This window comes from Macaca fascicularis, chromosome 18, assembly GCF_037993035.2.
Source record: "Macaca fascicularis isolate 582-1 chromosome 18, T2T-MFA8v1.1".
NCBI classification, from domain to species: Eukaryota; Metazoa; Chordata; class Mammalia; order Primates; family Cercopithecidae; genus Macaca; species Macaca fascicularis.
The window spans coordinates 11,807,669-11,827,875 of NC_088392.1; the positions used below are offsets into that span (position 1 = coordinate 11,807,669).

At 34.2% G+C, this 20,207-nt stretch overlaps 1 protein-coding gene across 6 annotated transcripts in view; it reads right to left on the minus strand.

Moving 5' to 3' along the window:
* CCDC102B (coiled-coil domain containing 102B) overlaps positions 1–20,207 on the minus strand; it is a 298,146-nt gene that overhangs the window by 241,049 nt on the left and 36,890 nt on the right. For all 6 annotated transcript variants that reach the window (XM_065533649.2, XM_045378146.3, XM_074022345.1 and 3 more), the window contains exons 2-4: positions 17,491–18,102; positions 14,845–15,065; positions 6,714–6,822 (exon numbers count right to left, since the gene is read on the minus strand). In XM_065533649.2, coding sequence (XP_065389721.1) covers positions 6,714–6,822; positions 14,845–15,065; positions 17,491–18,093 — 933 coding nt within the window. In that variant the 5' untranslated portion in view covers positions 18,094–18,102. The remainder of the gene's footprint in view (positions 1–6,713; positions 6,823–14,844; positions 15,066–17,490; positions 18,103–20,207) is intronic.

Genomic DNA, 20,207 nt, shown 5'->3' on the forward strand with positions numbered 1-20,207 from the left:
TGGGATTTTTTTGTGTCTTTTTTTTTCTTTCCTGTTTTGGGTTGCTGTTTGTTTTGTTTTATTTCAATTCCCTGAATGTTTTTACCATTATCTTGTCTCATCCAAAGGAATCAAAATCTCTCTGTTCATTGATGCATGGCTCATTTTCATGACTGTGTTTATGCCATTTAGTGCCTAAATATTATTATTCAGGATACACTAGTGAACTATACACATAGAATTTTTAAAATTTCAGATTTCATATGTCTTATACAAAATATTTGTAATTTTTATTGGTGAGTTTGTACACATATCTTTTGGAAGTTCATTATTATTCTTCAAAGAATTTGTGTGGTTATGAAATACTAATGTTAACATCCATTAACCATAATAAACTATCCTTTAACTTAAGATAGTTAAAACTGGCAGAAATATAGAAGTGCATCATAATTTATACCATATTTAATTCCGATGTTCTAACAAGGAAAAAGAATACTCTCCATTTTTCAACCATATTCCCCATATAATCAATTTTATCTCACTGTATATAAACACGCCAAACTCTAACAAATTATCAAATCCTGACCTTAGATTCCTTGTGCTTAAATTATATGCTTGAGAAAAAAGGCCAGGCACTGTGACTCACACCTGTAATCCCAGCACTGTGGAAGGCCAAAGCAGGAGGTTTGCTTGAGCCCAGGAGTCCTAGGTTACAGCGAGCTATGATTATGCCACTGCAATCCAGCCTGGGTAATATAATGAGAATCTGTCTCATGAAAAAAGCAGGCAAACAAATAAATAAAATAAAAGGGGATGTTTTTACAGTAAAAATTGACATATAATGTATATGAAAAGAATGGAAAATTTTAAATTTATCATTTCACATATATTTATAACAGAGAAAGGATTTTTTTTTTTAATGGGAGAATATACCTTTGTTTTCAGTCTGATTTTTCATTCCCTTGTGTACAATCAATACCTTTGATGTCCGTGCATGGTGGGGGAGAGGGAAGTGGCCATACCTCCCGGGAGAAGAAAAGAAGGCAGGAGACCTGGTCCGATCTCCCTTTCAACACGAAAACTGGTCTTCTAGGTAAAATGACTAATGCCATTTAATAAGAAGAGGATCTTTATGGAATTGTCTTAAGTGAATGTGTCTGTAAAGACTTCTGTTAAGAGAAAATAAAACAGAAGCTTTGGATTCATGAACATTAGTCTCTGGAAACTATCCCATCATCTGAAATATAAAATAAAGATATTCCATAGACCAAATGCTCCCCACGGTATAAAACATTGCCATTGTGTGAGGTAATTACCTGTGTAACTCACTTACAGACCTCATTCTTTATATATTTTTAGTCTACTTTTATCATTATCCTCAACCTATTAACTGTCTAGACTAATTAAATATGAGTTGTTTCCTTTTCATTGTGTTTTAAATTTTAAAATGATATTGCTTAACTTAACCCCTCTTTTTTCTTCATCATTTGATGTTACTACAAGTAGATTCTGAAAAGCCTAAATTTATTTCATAATCCTTATAATAGACTTAGAGTTAAGTAAGTCATCTCAGTGTTCTGAGAGTTACCTTGACAATGCCTATAAATTATCCCCTAGTAGTCTAACTAATTCCGACTTATGTAATTCAGTGATTATATTATTCTTAATTACGTTTGTTTAAAAGGTCTTGAAGGTACTTATATCAGTAAAGTGGTATCCCACATGCTTCATTTTTATATTCATTTGCAGAATTCTACCATGGTGTTTTATCTGCCTCACTCTTTGGCCTGATAAGCTAATTTATGTCATGCAGAGAACAAGCTGAACAGATTTTCATGATGGATAAGACTTCATTTCAGTACCCTGGAAAATCTAAAATCCTTAGGGATGGAGGGCAGTGGACTCATTTACTAATAAAAGACAAGTCCAGGAAGTCAACTACTCACCTTACACTATCCCATAGCCTCTGTTTAGAAATGTAAGCATTTATAGCTATTAAGAAAAGTATTAGTACAGTACTTCATTCATTTACTATTCATCACAAATATTAAGCACATTTATTCATCATTGAGTATGGAGAGGTGAATAAGCAGACATGATCTATATCCTCATGAAGCTGACAGTTCAATGGGGAAGGCAACAGTAAACAAATATAAAAATAACCACACAGTTTGATAAAGTCTTTTAAAATATTACTTGTTGCTTTGAAAAAAAAATAGGAAAGGAAACATACTTTGGACAGAGACTTTTTTTTAATGAAGTGATGTACAAACTGAGGTTAATCACAAGGTGTGGCTGGCATAGGAGGGGAAAGAGGTGTGAGGTGTGTGATATTTTCAACAAGGAAAACAGCATGGACCCAGCCATTGAGCAGGAAGAAGTTTGGTTCCTTTGATTAGATGAGTGAAAGCCAGGGTAGCAAGAGGTAAGCATGGGCAGGGGGAAATGACAAAGAAAGGACAAAAGAGGTGTTGCAGAAATGAAGCCATGTAGGCCATGATGAATGGTACAAGGAGAAAACCTTCTCCACTCAAAACACCCATCCCTGTGGATGGCCAGCTGTCCTCACAACACTCTTCAGACTCCAACCAAGTATGTTTCCCTCCAACCACCCAGAAGGAAGAGGGAATTGGCTGGTTGGTGAGTTTAAAAGAGGAAACTCATCACAGGTAGCTCTTATCCTTCCTCTCTCCCCATTTCTTTGGGAAATATATACCTTGAGAAGCACTCACTCTTCAGTCTTTCTCAAGGACATAGGGCAAGTTCCTTGGGGGGAGAAACAAAAGCCTTCCACTTCCCAGCTCTCCAGAGGTAAGCCAAACTCTCAATATGAGAGATTTGGATTAGAAGGCCCACTCTCCCTTAAATATAAGCCAAAGTCCTCAAAATGTATTTATCCACACTAATGAAAGCGTATCTTAATTAATGCATTTATTAATAAGATATGACATTAGTAAGTATGACTATACCATGTAACGTATTGACTCTTGCTGCAGAAACTAGTTAGATGCTTACCAAATCCATTTTCTTTTTCTTTTGGGGTATACAACTTAAACGCATTGCTCAACATGCCTTGCAATGAGGTATTGCTATACAAATGAGTACTCATCTGTGAATTATAAGTGGAAATAATGCATGCTATTCTCAAGCCTGGCCCATATAAATTATCCTTGCATAATCTTCCCTTCTTTCTTTTTTCTAATCTCTGATCAGATGGACTAGTGTCCAACTGAGTGAACCTCTGAGAACCTGAAGGACAGCAGAGTCACTGGATAGATGGAGAAAGCTGCCCTCCAAACACAGATAGGGCTGTATGTGAGTCAACAGTAATCACCTATTGGGTGTTACTGGGATTTAGTGTATTGCTTGTTACAGCAGTTAGGGTAGGAAAGAGTGGTGTCAGTGGGCATCCACTGAACCATCAGCCTGTGATGGTTTCGGCAGGTGAATGTGAACTTCCTTAGACTGCTGAATTACTTGGAAGGCAGCGATCTACTAAGTAATAGATAATTCACTGAAGTGTTTCCAACAATGGGCTAATACAATCCGATGTAATTTCTTAGAAATATCATGCTGCTTAGTGGGTGTAAAATGAATTTGAATAGGTCAACAGTGTTAGTAAATAGACCTGGAAGGAAAAAACAAGGAGATGATAATGGCCCTGTCTGGAGAAGTAGCAGGGATGGAAAGAATGATGTGAGATACAGTTTGGAGGCAGAATTGATAAGATACATTAATTTGTATAGCCACTTCAGTGGAATAATTTATTTAAGCCACAGGAATAGCAATAAGAGTCAATGTTTCAAAATTAGCATTGAGCTCAGAAGTGCACTAATATTCCACCATACACCTATTTCTAATAACTGTCTTCAACGACCCTGCCTTGATGTATGCAGAATAGCTCCCATATGCCACATGTTTTAAAAAGGTAAGGTGTGAGTGTAGAATTTTAGCTACATACAATTTAGTAATTCTAATTTTCTATTTTCTCCCAAATGAGAAAGGTATTTTGAGGTGTTTAAAATAAGGCTTCAATGTAAGACATAAAGGGGCCCAACAATGCCTGTGTCTCTATAAGTATTCGTACATATTTTTGAGGGAATATTATAAATTATAAGCTGCTAGGCACATTATGATCACAAAAAGATGACTTATTAAGAAAATATATTAGAACATCCCAAGCAAATGCTCACAATTTTCAAAGAGAATTAAAAGTTACTTTTTAAATTTTTGTTACCTTGAGACTAATTTTTAAATGTTAGCAAGTATTCTCACATATGGCAGAGAATCTCTTCCATTATGGAAAGAATCGGAGTCACTGATTGTTAAAATGAGGAACCAGAATTATGAGTATTCAATGTTACTTACATGAATGTTTGATCCTCTAGACCATGAAATTTCATATAAATGATCCTTTTCACACACTCAGAATTCATAATCTAATTCTGAATCAATATAGACAGACTTGCAAAGGAAAAGCTGAATAAGTATTAAATTCAGCATGGAAACAGCATTTTGGATATAATTACCTCTACTATACATTATTTTGGTTGTATTTTAAACACTTAGATTTTGCAATTAAATTCTTATCTTTTCTCTTCTCTATATGTCAATAATTGAAGAATGATTTCCCTCTAAAAGCACACCAGACTTTCAAATGCATTTTTACAAATCTAGGTCTATTAAGCACATCTGTTTCCAACTTTAACAATTGCTAATCTTTCCATCACCAGTTCTTAGACAGGCATGTATTTGCTTTTAACATTTTTGGCGTCTACAACAGAAATTACACTTGTATTCAAATATTCATAGAGATGATGAGCTATGATAAATGCAAAGGTCATTATCAGAATCTTTGAGGAGAAAGGGAGTAAGAAAGAATAATTTACATGAAATTTTAAAGAACGAATCATGACACACCTTCTGATTGTCAATCAACTGTATAGAGACTTTGAATATTTTACGCTTATACTTGTGCTACAATACTATTTCTAAATGTAGCCTAAAATTATTGTCTATTATAACCCATTATAAGAAATGATTAAACAAGGAATATATAAATAAACTCCTTCTAAGTAGTCTTGTTTGTTTAGTTTTTAAACATTTTAAAAAATTTAACCTTATTTTACAAAAACAATTTAAACATGTGTATACAACACATTTCTCCAAAAAAAAAAAAAACCTAAGAACATCAGAAATGTTTGTTAGGAATGAAAAGACATATTTAAAAAATTTTTCCATATAAATAATTCAAACAGTGTTTGATCTTTATATTTATAAATTTTCAACGTCTACAAAATTTTACATTCATTGAGTTCATTATTCAACTTTGTGGTTCATTTAACTGACATATGCACTCAAAAGACAAATGTTTCACAATTTTGAGGTTTCTCCTGTTCTGAAACCCTGTCAGCATTTTATCTATCAAAAGTATCATATATGTATTAATAAATACTTTTGAATGGTCATCAAATACAGATCTACCTTACACTGTATAACATCATACTTTTATTTTTTCTCTCACTTACTTTGCTACCAAAAATCATGTCTGAACAGAAAACATTAAACATTTTCAAATATACGTATTGCTTTTTAAACCAACTCAAAAACTTGACTTTTTCAGTATATTTGCTACATAAATGTTACTCAAATAAAGGCTTACGAAACTAAGATTATCAAGTCTGTACTGCACACTAGTGGCAAGAGGTAGTAAATGCATTCTTTTTTTAACAAATTTTCCACTAATTGCATCTTAAATATTAATTTTTTCAGTCAAAATTAGAACCCATTATATTATAGAGCACATAAACACATATTCTAAACATAATGTGTTCTTGTGTCATGAACTATTTTTCCAGTATACATCAATGCATTTTGAATGTCCTACCCAGAGAGAGGTTCCTGTGCATGTAAATACTATGGATCCATATATCCATGTATATGTTTGTGCATACATGTATACGTGTGTATGTATATTTATACTGCACACACACCCACTAAATGTTAACTCATGTGAAAATAGTCATATTTTGCCCATTATTTTTCTTTTCTTTACTCATTATTCTTTCCCACACACTTATGTAATACCATGCTTTAGTACACATAACATGTACAATTAATATTACTTAAATAATAAACGATAATAAATCATCAAAATGGGAAAGGTTCATGATGGCATTTTATTGATGGAAATGCAAAAGAAAAGTATTCTGGCAAGTGGCTGATCCCAAATAACTACAATGTTGATATGAAAAGAACCTCAATACGCCTGAGATAAATTGATATTATCAGACTGCTTCATGAAAGAATAAGATAAAGTCACTTATGATAGATGGTGTGCTATCAGAGGATATCTTTAACCATCTGCTCTAATGTGCCTAGAATGGATAATTAATTGTGTCATGTAGCTAATCATTAACCATTTAACTACCAATATGTATATCAAAATATCATTTTTATATCATAAATATATGCAATGAGATTTTTGAAAATAAATAATTACCAATATAAAACTGCCACAAATGTATAAATACAAACAAGATGTCATATATATTGTCTGAATTTGACTAAGCTCACTATTGACAAGTGATTTCAAATATTGCTCTTGTAGAGGAAATTCCAGTATTTAACCTCCCTTTCTCTGGTCTGTTGTGCCTTTCTGCCCACTTGTTTACATATCCAAAGAGAGAAAAAGCTAGGCTTCATTTCTTCCTTTACATCATATTCCCTCATACCTCTTTCACATGTTCTGACTTTGATTCTTTCAGTTCTTCATACTTCCACTTCCATAGAGACAAAGCCGACTCCAGCCTCTCTATTTCTTTTTCCAAAGCTGTGCGCATTCTAAATAATTTTAAAATTAAAAGAAAAAAAGTCAGCTTCAATTGTAAAATAATTTCAAGGATGCATTCAATTTTATAGCCATTTTCCTAATTTTTGATATTTGTATCTGATCATAATGAGAGAAAACATTTTGCAACTTATTAAAAAATTATAAATATTGAATAAAACGTTTTTAGTTTATTATTCTGACAATGAACTTTACAGTAGATTACGTATATTTAATTTGGCTTTGCCAGTATTAACATTCTGCTTGATTTCTTCCATGTATTTCATGCATGCCTCTCAATTCCTCTCACTCATAATATTTTCTTACATAGGAGGATATACATGTTTCTAATTTTAACATGGTATTCTATCCATCTTCATATTGTGGCTGTATGTGAATGAAAAAAATCATTTGAAATGACACAGAATTCCAACAGGCCACCTAACAATCTTAAAAAATAGTCATTTATTGGGGATCTAAAAATAATTTTAAGTATTTCAAATTTGGTTGTAAAAAAGAAATTTCACTGGGATCCTTATTTAAATTATTCTAAATAACTGAAATTAATTTCTCTATTTGTAGAACTAGCAACAGAACTAGGATTAAAATTTAGTCCTTTAGGCCGGGAACGGTGGCTCACGCCGATAATCCCAGCACTTTGGGAGGCCGAGGAGGGCGGATCACGAGGTCAGGAGATCGAGACCATCCTGGCGAACACGGTGAAACCCCGTCTGTACAAAAAATTAGCCGGGCGTGATGGTGGCGCCGGTGGTCCCAGCTACTCGGGAGGCTGAGGCAGGAGAATGGCGGGAACCCGGGAGGCGGAGCTTGCAGTGAGCCGAGATCGCGCCACTCACTCCAGCCTGGGGGACAGAGCGAGACTCGGCTTCAAAAAAAAAAAAGAAATAATAAATAAAAAATTTTGTCCTTTAATACACCAACCACTGGATTTTTGTTCTTTTTTTTTTTTTTTGCCCACAATGTCTGTTAGAGTCATTGATAATTGTTTTATTTCTGGTTGTAATGAACACATATTGACCTTTGAAGCTGGCCTGTTCTTATCTGTAAGGTAGATTTGATTACTACTCAGAAATACTCGCGGATCACGAGGTCAGGAGATCGAGACCATCCTGGCAAACACGGTGAAACACTGTCTCTACTAAAAAATTACAAAAAAAAAAAAAAAAACCAAAAACAAAAAACAAAAAAAACTAGCCGGGCGTGGTGGTGGCGCCTGTGGTCCCATCTACCCGGGAGGCTGAGGCAGGAGAATGGCGGGAACCCAGGAGGCGGAGCTTGCAGTGAGCTGAGATCCGGCCCCTGCACTCCCGCCTGGGCTACAGAGCGAGACTCTGTCTCAAAATAAATAAATAAATAAATAAATAAATAAATACTCATTGATTTTCCTCCATTTCCACGGACAGAGTTGTTTTCCTCATTCCTCAATTCTAGGATTTGACAATGAGATATTAGCAGAGATGACAGAAAAAAAAGTTTGAAAAGAACTTATATGTTTGAGCACCAGGTAAATACACTTTGATTGTTATATGACACTGAGATTTTGTGATTGTTAGTCACATAGTTATTGTATTCATAATTAACTAATATACAGTTCTATTTCAGTGATATTAAATGTGACTAGAAAGATCTTAGGAACATATTCACAGAGCTAGAAGACGCAGGCAGAATCCAAATTGAATGTCATTTACATATTAATAAGAAATATGATTCTTCTTGGTAACAATACTATGATAATTCAAAGTAGTGTCAGACTGTAAATACATTAGTTTACTCCAATCAAATGGAGAAGCAGTCTATTAAAAAGTTATATAATTATATTTACATAAATCAAGCCATAAAATTGAAAGAGGATATAAAAGAATTAGTTAGAGCTTAGCTTAACCTCAAAAGAGACAGGTTGCAAAAAAAAAAATGGTGCAAAGCACCACTTACAGTACTCTGATCCGGAATCCCTTATTAACATAGCAAATATATTAAACAAAATTAACAAACAAAAAGATTCAACTTGAAAGTTTAGGTCTTACGAACACTGAATATGAATGTTTATAATCCAGATTAACCACAGCAGTCACAATTTCAGATAGAAAAGTAGACCTAGCCAGCTGAGGACACCCAAGTTGCTTATTATGATATAATTTGTGTTTCAGTAGTTGTGTTTGAGATGACGAGAGGAAAAGAATTAAATATAGAAATAATAAACAAATCAGTATTAGTATTTTGTGTTAGATTTAGAAATTATGTGTACAAATCATTGTAAGATGAACTATATTGCATATCTAACATTTGAGTGCATTTTAAGTTTTGGGTGATAAATTAGAATATTTAAAAGATATTGAATATTGACTTAGACCTGTGAATTTATATTGAAAATTATAATAAAATTGTACTAAGTTTGTAACTTCATTGGAATGTTTAAGATAAGAATCACCATATTTATAATTTTAATTTTTTAGATTTTCTTGAGTAGGACGTGGGAATGTCTTGTCGGTAACTGAAAAACTTGAAAAGCAAATGGCATATGTTAAATTAATAAAATAATTTTATAAAAGATTTTAATTAACTGTATTTGTGTAATGAAGCATATATTTATGTTTCTCCTTAAAATTAATTTTGAGAATTATTTTATTTATAATAGAATAATGGAAACATACTTGAAAATTACCTAGAGTTAAAATCATACATGTTGTGAAATCAAATGTCTGCTTTTGATGTTATACTTTAATGAATCAAATGATAATTTAGAAACTCAAAATAAATTCAAAAATTTTCGAAGAAAGTAATATTTACCTCAAGTGTACAACATAAAGAAAATATCTGATATGTATTTGTTTCCTAAAGGAAAATTATGCATTTTTATTATGAAAAAGGTTACAATTTGGTTAGGGGAGTGAGAAAAAAAGGAATTCATAAAAAATTATTTAATGACAATGGGATACTTAAATTGTTTTAGTATTTAGATAGCCCCATCATAAACTTTTGTGTCTCTGTGCCAGCATTAAGGACATTGCGTGTCTAAATTTATGCAGCAGAGGGCACTCTATAAGTCCTTAATTTTCTAGCCTAATCATTTTATTCTGTGTTTCAGAGAGATTTTCAAAGTTGATGAATAATATAGTTAAATTTATAATTGAGCTGTATATTATTGTCAGAGCATTTGAGCTACAAGAAGGCAAACACTTAATATTTAAAATGTTGCATATTTTATGTACACATTCTTCATGAGAATGAAATTAAAAAGGCAAAGCTTAGCAAAAATGTAGTATCTTTAATATGATGATATAAACTTTAAAAAAATCATATTGCTAAAATATATAAAGTTTGTAGAATCTAAATATAAAATATGAACCAAAATTATTTTTATGAAAAGTTGTGATTATATTTCCATGCATTTTTTGATGCTTTGTTTACTGTCACAATTCCACAATAATTGGAAATAAAATTTAAATTTCTAGACAATAATATTACTCAAATATTTCTCAGGGATGAAAAGTCCTAAAAATTAATATCTAGGTATAAATATTAATCATTGTTGAACTGTGGGAAGTTTCACTGGAAAAAATTGAATCATTATTTTCTGAAAGGGTGTATTAATATAAAAATGTTCTTACCAAATCAAATGATTATCTTGTAATAACACGCAGATATTCATTTTTATAACAGTTCAAAATTTAGAGATAGTATTAAACTGTTAACAAGTTTTTACAAATATACTTTAAACAACATATATGTCATTTTGCAATTGCACTTCCTACTATTCATAATTACATCTTTCAGCACTGAGTGTTAGCACTCGGCTGTTGCAAACAGCCAAGCCATATACAATTAATTTAATTAGAAAAGATAAGTATTTAAAGAATATTGTTAAGCTCCGATCTCCAGGAGAATCATAGAACAAGGTTTGCAGATGAAGCAGACAGGGACGAAGACCCACTCTCATGCCACAAAACTGGTCCCATGAAGACCCCACTGCCTGTAACCTCCTCTGTCTGTTGCCTGTACACTGTCCTGGTATTATGGTCTGGCAAGCAAACATATTCAAATTAGCTAATTTGAGTGGAAAAGGATATTGTAGCTCAAAAAATTTCTGGGGAATACATGCAGCCAGGAACACTGATGAGAAAGCCATCGAAATCTTCCTGTAAGCACACTATTTCGGCCACCATTAAGGTACAGACATCACAGTGGGACCTCAAGATCACCAATATGGGACAGTGAGTGGTGTCACTAGGCACCAGAGGCCACCGCTGCCTCTGGAAACGAGTTTCTTTACTGCTGCTGCTTCCCCCTCAGGCATGGATTCTAGATGCTGTCTACTGCCTTGGGGTACTGGCTTGGCTTAAAACTCTAGGCGGCCACCTCTGATACACTGTTCCTAAGTCAAGTGTCTGTACCCTCATTACAAAGGAAACCGTGGTAGAGACTTACTGGTATTTTTATAATCTATGCACAGGTGTAGACTCTGTTTCATTTGGTAGCAAATTGCCGAAACACAAAATAGACACTGGAGAGTCAAAAGATGGTAAAGATTTATTGAATATTCCATGAGTGACAATAAAGAAACAAAATAAGCTTGACTTTCTAATACTTACAAATTTTACAATAAACAGTATTAACTAGATTTGCATGTCAATGTATTCATTAATTGAGGAATATATATATATGCTTTATATATATATATGTAAAGTAGAAATCTGTCTGTTTCATACACAGACCAAAAATAATAACCTTTGAAGCATTTTTAATTTGCTGAAACTTCTCACCTAGATTTTAAATCTCATTATGAAAAAAAGTTGAACATTTAATGAAGCAAAACAAAATAATTGAAGCATACTACTTTTCTTATATATAAAATAAATTAAGAAGATAAAATGGGCTGGGCACAGTGGCTCACACCTGTAAACCCAGCGCTTTGGGAAGCCAAGGAGGGTAGATCACTTGAGGCCAGGGGTTCCAGACCAGCCTGGGCAATATGGCAAAACCCTGTCTCTACTAAAAATACAAAAAAAAAAAAAAAAATTAGCCAGGCGTGGTGGCACAGGCTGTAATTCCAGCTACTTGGGAGGCTGAGGTGGGAGGATGGCTTGAGCCCAGGAGGCTGAGGTTGCAGTGAACCGAGATTGCACCACTGCACTCTAGCCTGGGCAACAGAGCGAGACTGTCTCAAAAAGAAAAGAAAAAAAAAAAAAAGATGAAATGGAAAAGGAGGACTGAAGCTCAGCTTAAAGGACACAGAACAAACATTTTATAAGTGATAAAGGAGGTCTCTGCAGTGAAATTTCAAAACTGATTCTGAATGTTAGAACAGTTCAAAATATTTTATCTCAGTCTCTGTTACTTGAGATTCGGTATTGCCAACCTCAGCTTCCTAAATTTTTAGGTACACATAGCTCTCTAAGAGGATCAGCTTTCCTGGCCTTCCTCTAAATTTTCTACCTGGGAAGTCTTTATGAAAGTCATCAGAAATATATAAATTCTCAGTATATGAGAAACTTTTAATGCTGGAGAATTATTCATAAAACTGAACAGTACTCAGAGCGCAAATAAAACAATAAAGTTTCTTCTATTTGATGAAGAGGTTCTAGTCAAGGACAATGGAAAAAATGAGTCCCTGAGTTTTCTGAGCTGATTTCTGTGCACTAGTTAAGAAGAGAATTTTCCCACTAGATGGGAATGCAGAAAAAAATACATTCACATCTCAATTCAAGCCACCCACTCACTGATATTCCAGGAAGAAGAATTTAAAAGATTAGATGGATTTATAAGTAATAGCATATCCTATATTCTTGGAAAATGTTCTCTTGCGATAGCAAAAAAGACTGTGATTGCCTCATGCGGATTGCATGCAAATGTTGATTCATGGACACAGGAACCATGACTCATCAAGTCCGTGGGATTGTTTCTTAAAAGAGGAGAGTAGGAAGACAAGGCCATGGAAAGCCTCCTTTTTTCTCTTATTCTTTGACCTGTCTATGGATTATAGACTGAAGTCACTGAGAACTGGAGAATGTACTTACTCTGAGAATTGTTCATGTATTCCAAGAAAGTAAAAAGTACATGTTGTGTATATGTACATGGATAAGCGTGTTAAGACAGAACATGCATGTTTTTAAAACTGACACTTTAGAATAGGAAAGTTTACATCTAGAAAAACACAGCTCTGCACTTCTCCCATTAGACTGCATCAGGGAAGTAATATCGTACGAGTGCTGGAGAGAAGTCTATAATTACCAAAAGTTAAATCCTTCAAGAAGTAAAAGCACAGAAATTAGAATGTGACTGAAATGTATAGGTCTAGATAAAATTGTCAGTATATGTACCAGCCTAAAAATTAAATTCAATTTTATTCTTTTTTCTACTGATGTTGGTTGCCTGTACTAGGAATTTACACTTGATAGGGTAATAAGTATTTATTCTGTACATAAATGCTTGCATGATCACAATCTATTAATCTAGTGAAATACAGATGAAGAGTCTGAAAAAGGGAATCGGTGGCACTAGTAAATTTCAGAGGAACTAATGAGAAACTTCTGGCAGAAAATAAGTGGTAAAGAACTTACTGTATCTGTGAATGGCTAGTATGCATATTTATCCTGATTTCAGTCCATTCAAACCAGGAAAATTAAAACTGTTATATAACATATGCTTATGTAATACATTGTGTGTATATATGCATACATATCCTTCTCGCTTTTCTGGTTCTGCCCATTAAGGCTTTTATAACTAAGAGATAAAAGTAATTATTTTTAGATTTTGGAACCACATTTATATATTAGATATTCCACATTGTGCTAATAAAATTGTAAACTGATTGCAAAGAAACAAAAATCCATATTGAATATTTCATATTACTATCCTCTTTCCCAGATGTTATTTGTTCTTGATCTTTATGAGAATTCACTGAGAAAGGCTATGACAGACTGTATTTTGCAAAGACCGTTGCCACAATGACTGCATCCCACACGCCCTTATTATACAATTGTTTTGACACTCCTTCCGTTGAAAGTGCTTCTCTCTCTTTGATCTGAGTCAGCCTTTGAGATTCCCACCACCGATAATGGGTCTGAAGTGATGCTACGTGACTTTTGAGGCAGAGTCATTCAAATGGCGTTCTTCTCTCTGTGTTCTTAAGATGTTCACTTGCAGCCTAGCCCCAGTGTTGTGAGGAAGCCAAGCACCCCTTTAAATAGCCCCAGTGCAGGTGTCCCAACTGAGGCCTAGATGAGAACTGAGGCCAGACGTATGAGTGAGAGAGGCTGCAGCCCCCAGCCTTCCAGGCATGGCCAGCCTTTGAGCCATTGCAACTGAAGGCACAAGTGAGAGATTCGATGTCCACGCCAAGGCATGCTCAAGATTCTTGAACAGAAGACATGGTGGTTGCTGTTGATACGTTTTAATGATAATTGTTTGGAAAAGTTTGTTTCAAGACAATAGATAACTGGAACATAACAGCACTACAGCTATTTTCACAAAGGGGCAACAGCCGACATCACATAGTTGGAATACATCAGAACAAAGATCTGATGTACATCAGATCTGAAATACATGAAGATCCAGGCCAATTAATCACAAGCCTGATGCCCTTAGTGGTCCATGTATCAGACAACTTTTTCTGTAATCAATATCTCACAAAATTGTGATTTTTCTGCTATTAGTATTAACATATTTATCCATTTTTTATTTACCAAGTCCAAGATGCTGTAACAATTAAATAACACACTGGATATTTTAACCTTGTACATTAAGAATTCAGATACAATTAAAGTGAATCTACCAGAGATGATAAAAACATAGTCATGATAAAAGTCAACTTAAAAGAATGAAAAACACTAACAAGTTATATACTACTTTTTAAAATTCAAAATATGAATATCTGTCAAACTAATTTCTTTAAATCCTAAAACTTAATGACTAAACATGGATAAAATACATTATCAAATGACCAATCTATCAGTATTAACAATTTTAAGTGGTTTGAAAGTTAGACTTGGTTAAGGGAGACAATAATTAGCACTTACTCTCTTTCCTTCCATAAGATTTTTTGGAATTCATCCAAATGCACCTGCAAAGCTGAAATTTCAGTTACTTCATTTTCCAAAGGCAGATTTATTGCTTTCAGTCTCAGCCCAGCTTTCATTTCACCATTTCCAGAACCACCATTGTTGAATAAGTCAACACCATCTAGATTGGGTTTCATTTCCTCACTTAATTTTAGAGAATCAATAACCACACCTTCTTCCTGAAAAAAAAAAAAATTTAAACCTCTTGGAGAAAAATCATGATGATAATACATTTTCATAAAGAAATACATGTTATGATACAACAACAAATTGATATTTTAATTTCATTATCATTCCCTAAAAGCGTTGTGTGGCCACACTTACTTGCATTCTTCTTCAAACTTATTTTTTTCTATGTTCTACCTCTTTACAAAAAAAATACATTTCTCAAAAGTTCTGCTTTAACTCTGTTTGTTCTCTTTTTCTAATCACGCTAAAAATAATCATGCACAAACTTGAACAGCTGTAAATAATTTTTAATGAGTTGATGAATTCCTCTTTCAAGTTTCTTTTGTCATAAGACACTTACAGTTTCAAAGTAATTATTTTTTAACATTTTTGAAAGACAAGATAGAATTTTCAGGAAGCTCTTGAATATTTTAAAAAGCTTGCTTATCGCTTTATTTTAGTTCCCCTTTTTTTAATTCATGAGCCACATCTCAAATAGAATTTAATGGGGCACTTTAATAAACATGGGCATCAATACTAGAGCAACAACTGCATCAACACTCTTAGAGCGTAACTCAAAAACCTCACAGGGCTCATGCAGTTGGTATTTGCCTACAATTTAAATTTGCCCTGGTTTATAAGTTTAAAATGAAAGACAATTTCAAATAAAATCTCAATGAATAGTCAAGTTCAAGTAAAATCTCGATGATACTTCACTTTTATTTTATTTTTTAAGTAGTATGTGAATGCCAGGTTACCCAGTATGAATCATTCCTTAATTCTCTCAAGAATGATCATTGCAATCATCTATACTATAATATTTTGACAAACAATAAAATAAGATGTGTTGTTTGAGGATACATATACATATCTTTCTTGTTGGGTATAGAGTTGGCAAAGATACTGGTCAAAATTTTAAGGAAAAAACTGATTGAAGCTTCTTCAACAGGTAATATTTATTTTCCTACCATCAGAAGGAATATCTGGAAGGATATTTTGCAAATAAATACATTTTTAATAAATAAGTATTATGTTTGATTTGTTCTTGACATTAATGTTAAGGAGATATTTCAGAAGAAATCCCAAAATATTGAGAATTTTCCATCATAATACATGTGAAGAGAATCCTTCATTTTCTCAAATGCAGAGGCTAGTAACTTGTAATAATAAAAACGTTTTGTGGATTTAGAGAACTTGATGTGAGCTATGTTCCCTTATCCTCATCATTGCATTCTTCTAACGCATACATTAATACAGTTGAGTTTTGAGAATATATGTGATTTTCCAAAAGATACACACAAAGCCCAGATTATCAGCTTTGAACATTTTTAAAAGAAAACGTAGAAGACCAAATAAGCAGAAGTAATCATTGTATTGCAATCTTCTTAATTTTTTTATTTATAGTTAAATCTAGGTTTTACCTACCATAAATTATATACATTATAGAATGGCTTAAAATACTAAATGCAATGGTAGAGGTGCAGGATATTAACTAATGCGTGTTAGAGAAGGAATTAAGTAGAAAGAGGTAACAAAATAAACTGAAACTATAATAAGAGGTAACAGGAGTTCCCAAAGTATGTTCTTTGGGTTGTTAATATTATTTACCAAGTTAAAATAAAAGAAAAAGAAAAAACAGGGTGGTGGTTCATGGATGAATAAGTGTATAAACTGAGAGACTTTTTAAAGTTCCATGTGCTTTGTACAGAATTCTCAGAAACTGAGATTCTAAGTATAGCAAGAAATTCCATCAGTGGTCCATATAAAGCATTTCCTAAGGTACCCTATTTGCCTGCAGTACCCATTTTATGAGTAGTTAATCGTGAGGCTTCAGTCCCAAACATTGAGAACTATTCAAACTACGTATGGATTGTTTACAATTTAGACATAATTAAGGCAAATGGAAAGAAATGTCTCCAAATATTTTCTTTTCAAATGAAAAATGCTGAGTTAATTTTTTCTATAAAGATTAGTAAAACCACTAGGATGGGCTGAACTTGTGTTTCCTCAAAATTTATTTGTTAAAGTCCTAATCCCCAGTACCATAGAATGTGACTGTTGGTGGAGACAGGGCCTTTAAGGAGGTGATTTAGTTAAATTAGGCTCATTAGGTGACCTTTCAAGAAGAACTTAAGACACAGACATGTGTACAAAGAAAAGACCATATGAAGACACAGGGAGAAAATGGCTTTCTATAAGCCAAGGAGAGAGGCCTCAGAAGAAACCAACCCTGCTAGCACCTTGATCTTGTACTTCTAGCTTCTATAATTATAAGAAAATGAATTTCTGTTGCTTAAACCACTGTGATTATGGTACGTTTTTACGATAGCGCTGGCAGACTAGTATAGTCACCACTGGATTTGTCACTTCCTTCTTCCTCCCCATCACTATCTATGACCTTCAGATATTCACATAGTCTCTGGATTTTTTTCTTACCTTATTATTTGTGTCCTCCTTTGTAGAAAATTGTCTTTTTACCAAACACTCTCTGATGGACTCACACATTTGTGAACTCACTTGAAATTGGTCTCTATGTTCACAGGCTTCTTCTGTGAAACCAGGAAGCTTCAGATCCTGGGTGTCTTTAGCTTCTAATGCCTCCTTCTGAGGTGGCAAACTCGGTTTCTTTTTCAGTGTACTCAATTCTTTCATCGCCATCTCTAGTTTTATTCTGAGTTGTCTTCCTTCCTCCCTGGCACTGTTCCTTTCAGCTCGAACTTTACTCCATTTTTCTCTCCAGTTGGCAGTGCAATCTGACCACCACCGCATGGTCTTTTCCATCTGAGCAGCTCTGGCCTTGACTTCTTCAAGCTCCCGCAGGCGAAGTTCTTCACAAATATCCCATTTGTTGGTGTTACATGAGTGTGCACAGAAATTGTGAGCAGCATGAGATTGTAGCCCATGAAGTGGGAAGCAGGTATCCCTGGGGGGTGAGGCAGGTGTCACCATGTCACCACGTGACTTAATTGATGATTGCTGCATCTGGAAGATCTGTGTTTCTTCAATTAATCGATGAATGGAATCTAAATTCATATTCATCTTTGAGACCTGAGAAAAGATAAAGGACATAATTTCATGCTGAAATTTCCCTTGTAAATACAGGAATAAGACCTACATTTTTGTTGTTTTTGAAATTTGATGAAAACAATGCCACTTTTTTTTTTTTTTTTTTTTTTTTTGGAGACAGAGTCTTGATCATGCAGTAGCATGATCTCGGCTCACTACAACCTCTGCCTCCAGGGTTCAAGCAATTCCCTTGCCTCAGCCTCCTGAGTAGCTGGGACTACAGGCACGCACCACCAGGCCCAGCTAATTTTTGTTGTATTTTAGTAGAGATGGGGTTTCACCATGTTGGTCAGGATGTTCTTGATCTCCTGACCTCGTGATCCACCCACCTCAGCCTCCTGAAGTGCTAGGATTACAGGTGTGAGCCACCACGCCCGGCTGCACTTTTTCAATATTGCATATTTTTCCAATGTAACTAAAAATATAGAGGAATTTAAACACTTGTAACTGTCCACTAAGAAATAGAATATTCTCATATTCAATTTTGCCAAAAAAATACAAATAAAAATATAAAGATGCAATTGAAGATAGCATATGACATAAATAATTCATTTTGACAAATCCAGTCCTATTTAGGTCATATCTATTGCAACATTGTCCACTACAAAATACAAATTGTAATATTTATTGTCCACTAACTACTTAATGGTTTTCTTTATCCCTGCTAAGCCTCAATTTGTTCAGGCAGAATGCACAACCTATTGATGTATAGGCAAATAAGCCTCTATTTCAATGCCAGAGGTTAAATCATAGCCTACATTTTCCATGATGCCCTTCATCTGTTGACTATTGACTAGTCTCAAGGCAGCCATATGGCCTGACTCTGGCTGCTGGGATGTGAGATGAAGTGTGCTGAGATTTCCCATCCAGAAAAATATGAGAACATCACAATGAGGAACTCTATTTCCTCTTCCTTCCTTGTGTTTGAATAAGGACATAGTTCTGGAAGAAGGTGAGTATAACAGCCTTCTCATGACATTCAAAATGGTGAACCATGAAGATAAGAGCCTGATTTAAGGTGTGAATTATGGCATGACAACGTAGAATGCATACCTCTGATTTCTTTGCTATTTGAGCAGAATAACCTATATTTATTTAAGTTATGATGGTTGAGTTTTCTGTTATTTTCAAGCAAAAGCACATCTAACATATACATGAATTAATTTCTCACTGTGGTTAATACTGTGATAAGATCAAAAATAAAATATTATGAAAAACACATGTTTCTTGTGTGTCAAAGGTTTTACAGTCTGGTGGGTGAGAGAAGCACAGTTAAGTTTTAAAGATACATAATTTACATTATAACAAATACATGTATTTGTTCAATAATTTTGTTTAGTATGCAGTATGTGTCAAGTCAGTGTTAGATTAGTAGGAATGGTCAAGGTGATCTAAGGAGTACTGATGAAGTTGTGACTACCACTTAGAAATGAGGAAACTTTACAGCGTAGATAACACGACACAGAGTCTTAGCCCAATGCAAAGCTTCGTAAAGAAATTAAAATCAACTTTCCATATAAATACCAAACACAAATTAATTTGTAAAGGCATACCATATGTAACAATACATATACCCAATTCTTTTTTTTTTTTTTTTTTTGAGACGGAGTCTCGCTGTGTCGCCCAGGCTGGAGTGCAGTGGCCGGATCTCAGCTCACTGCAAGCTCTGCCTCCCGGGTTTTTACGCCATTCTCCTGCCTCAGCCTCCCGAGTAGCCGGGACTACAGGCACCCGCCACCTCGCCCTGCTAGTTTTTTTTTGTATTTTTTAGTAGAGACGGGGTTTCACCGTGTTAGCCAGGATGGTCTCGAACTCCTGACTTCGTGATCCACCCGTCTCGGCCTCCCAAAGTGCTGGGATTACAGGCTTGAGCCACCGCACCCGGCCTCATATACCCAATTCTTTATTCAACATTGTAATATAGGTATATTGAGAATATAGTAAGTAGAATTTTTGCTTTAAAAAAGTGCTCAAAACATGCAGCTTAATTTGTAAATTAATAAAGTTCCATGGCTGTAAATAATTACCCATTTTTATTCTCAGATATGCTTTTCTGGTGTAAATAATCTTATATAATATTTTATGTG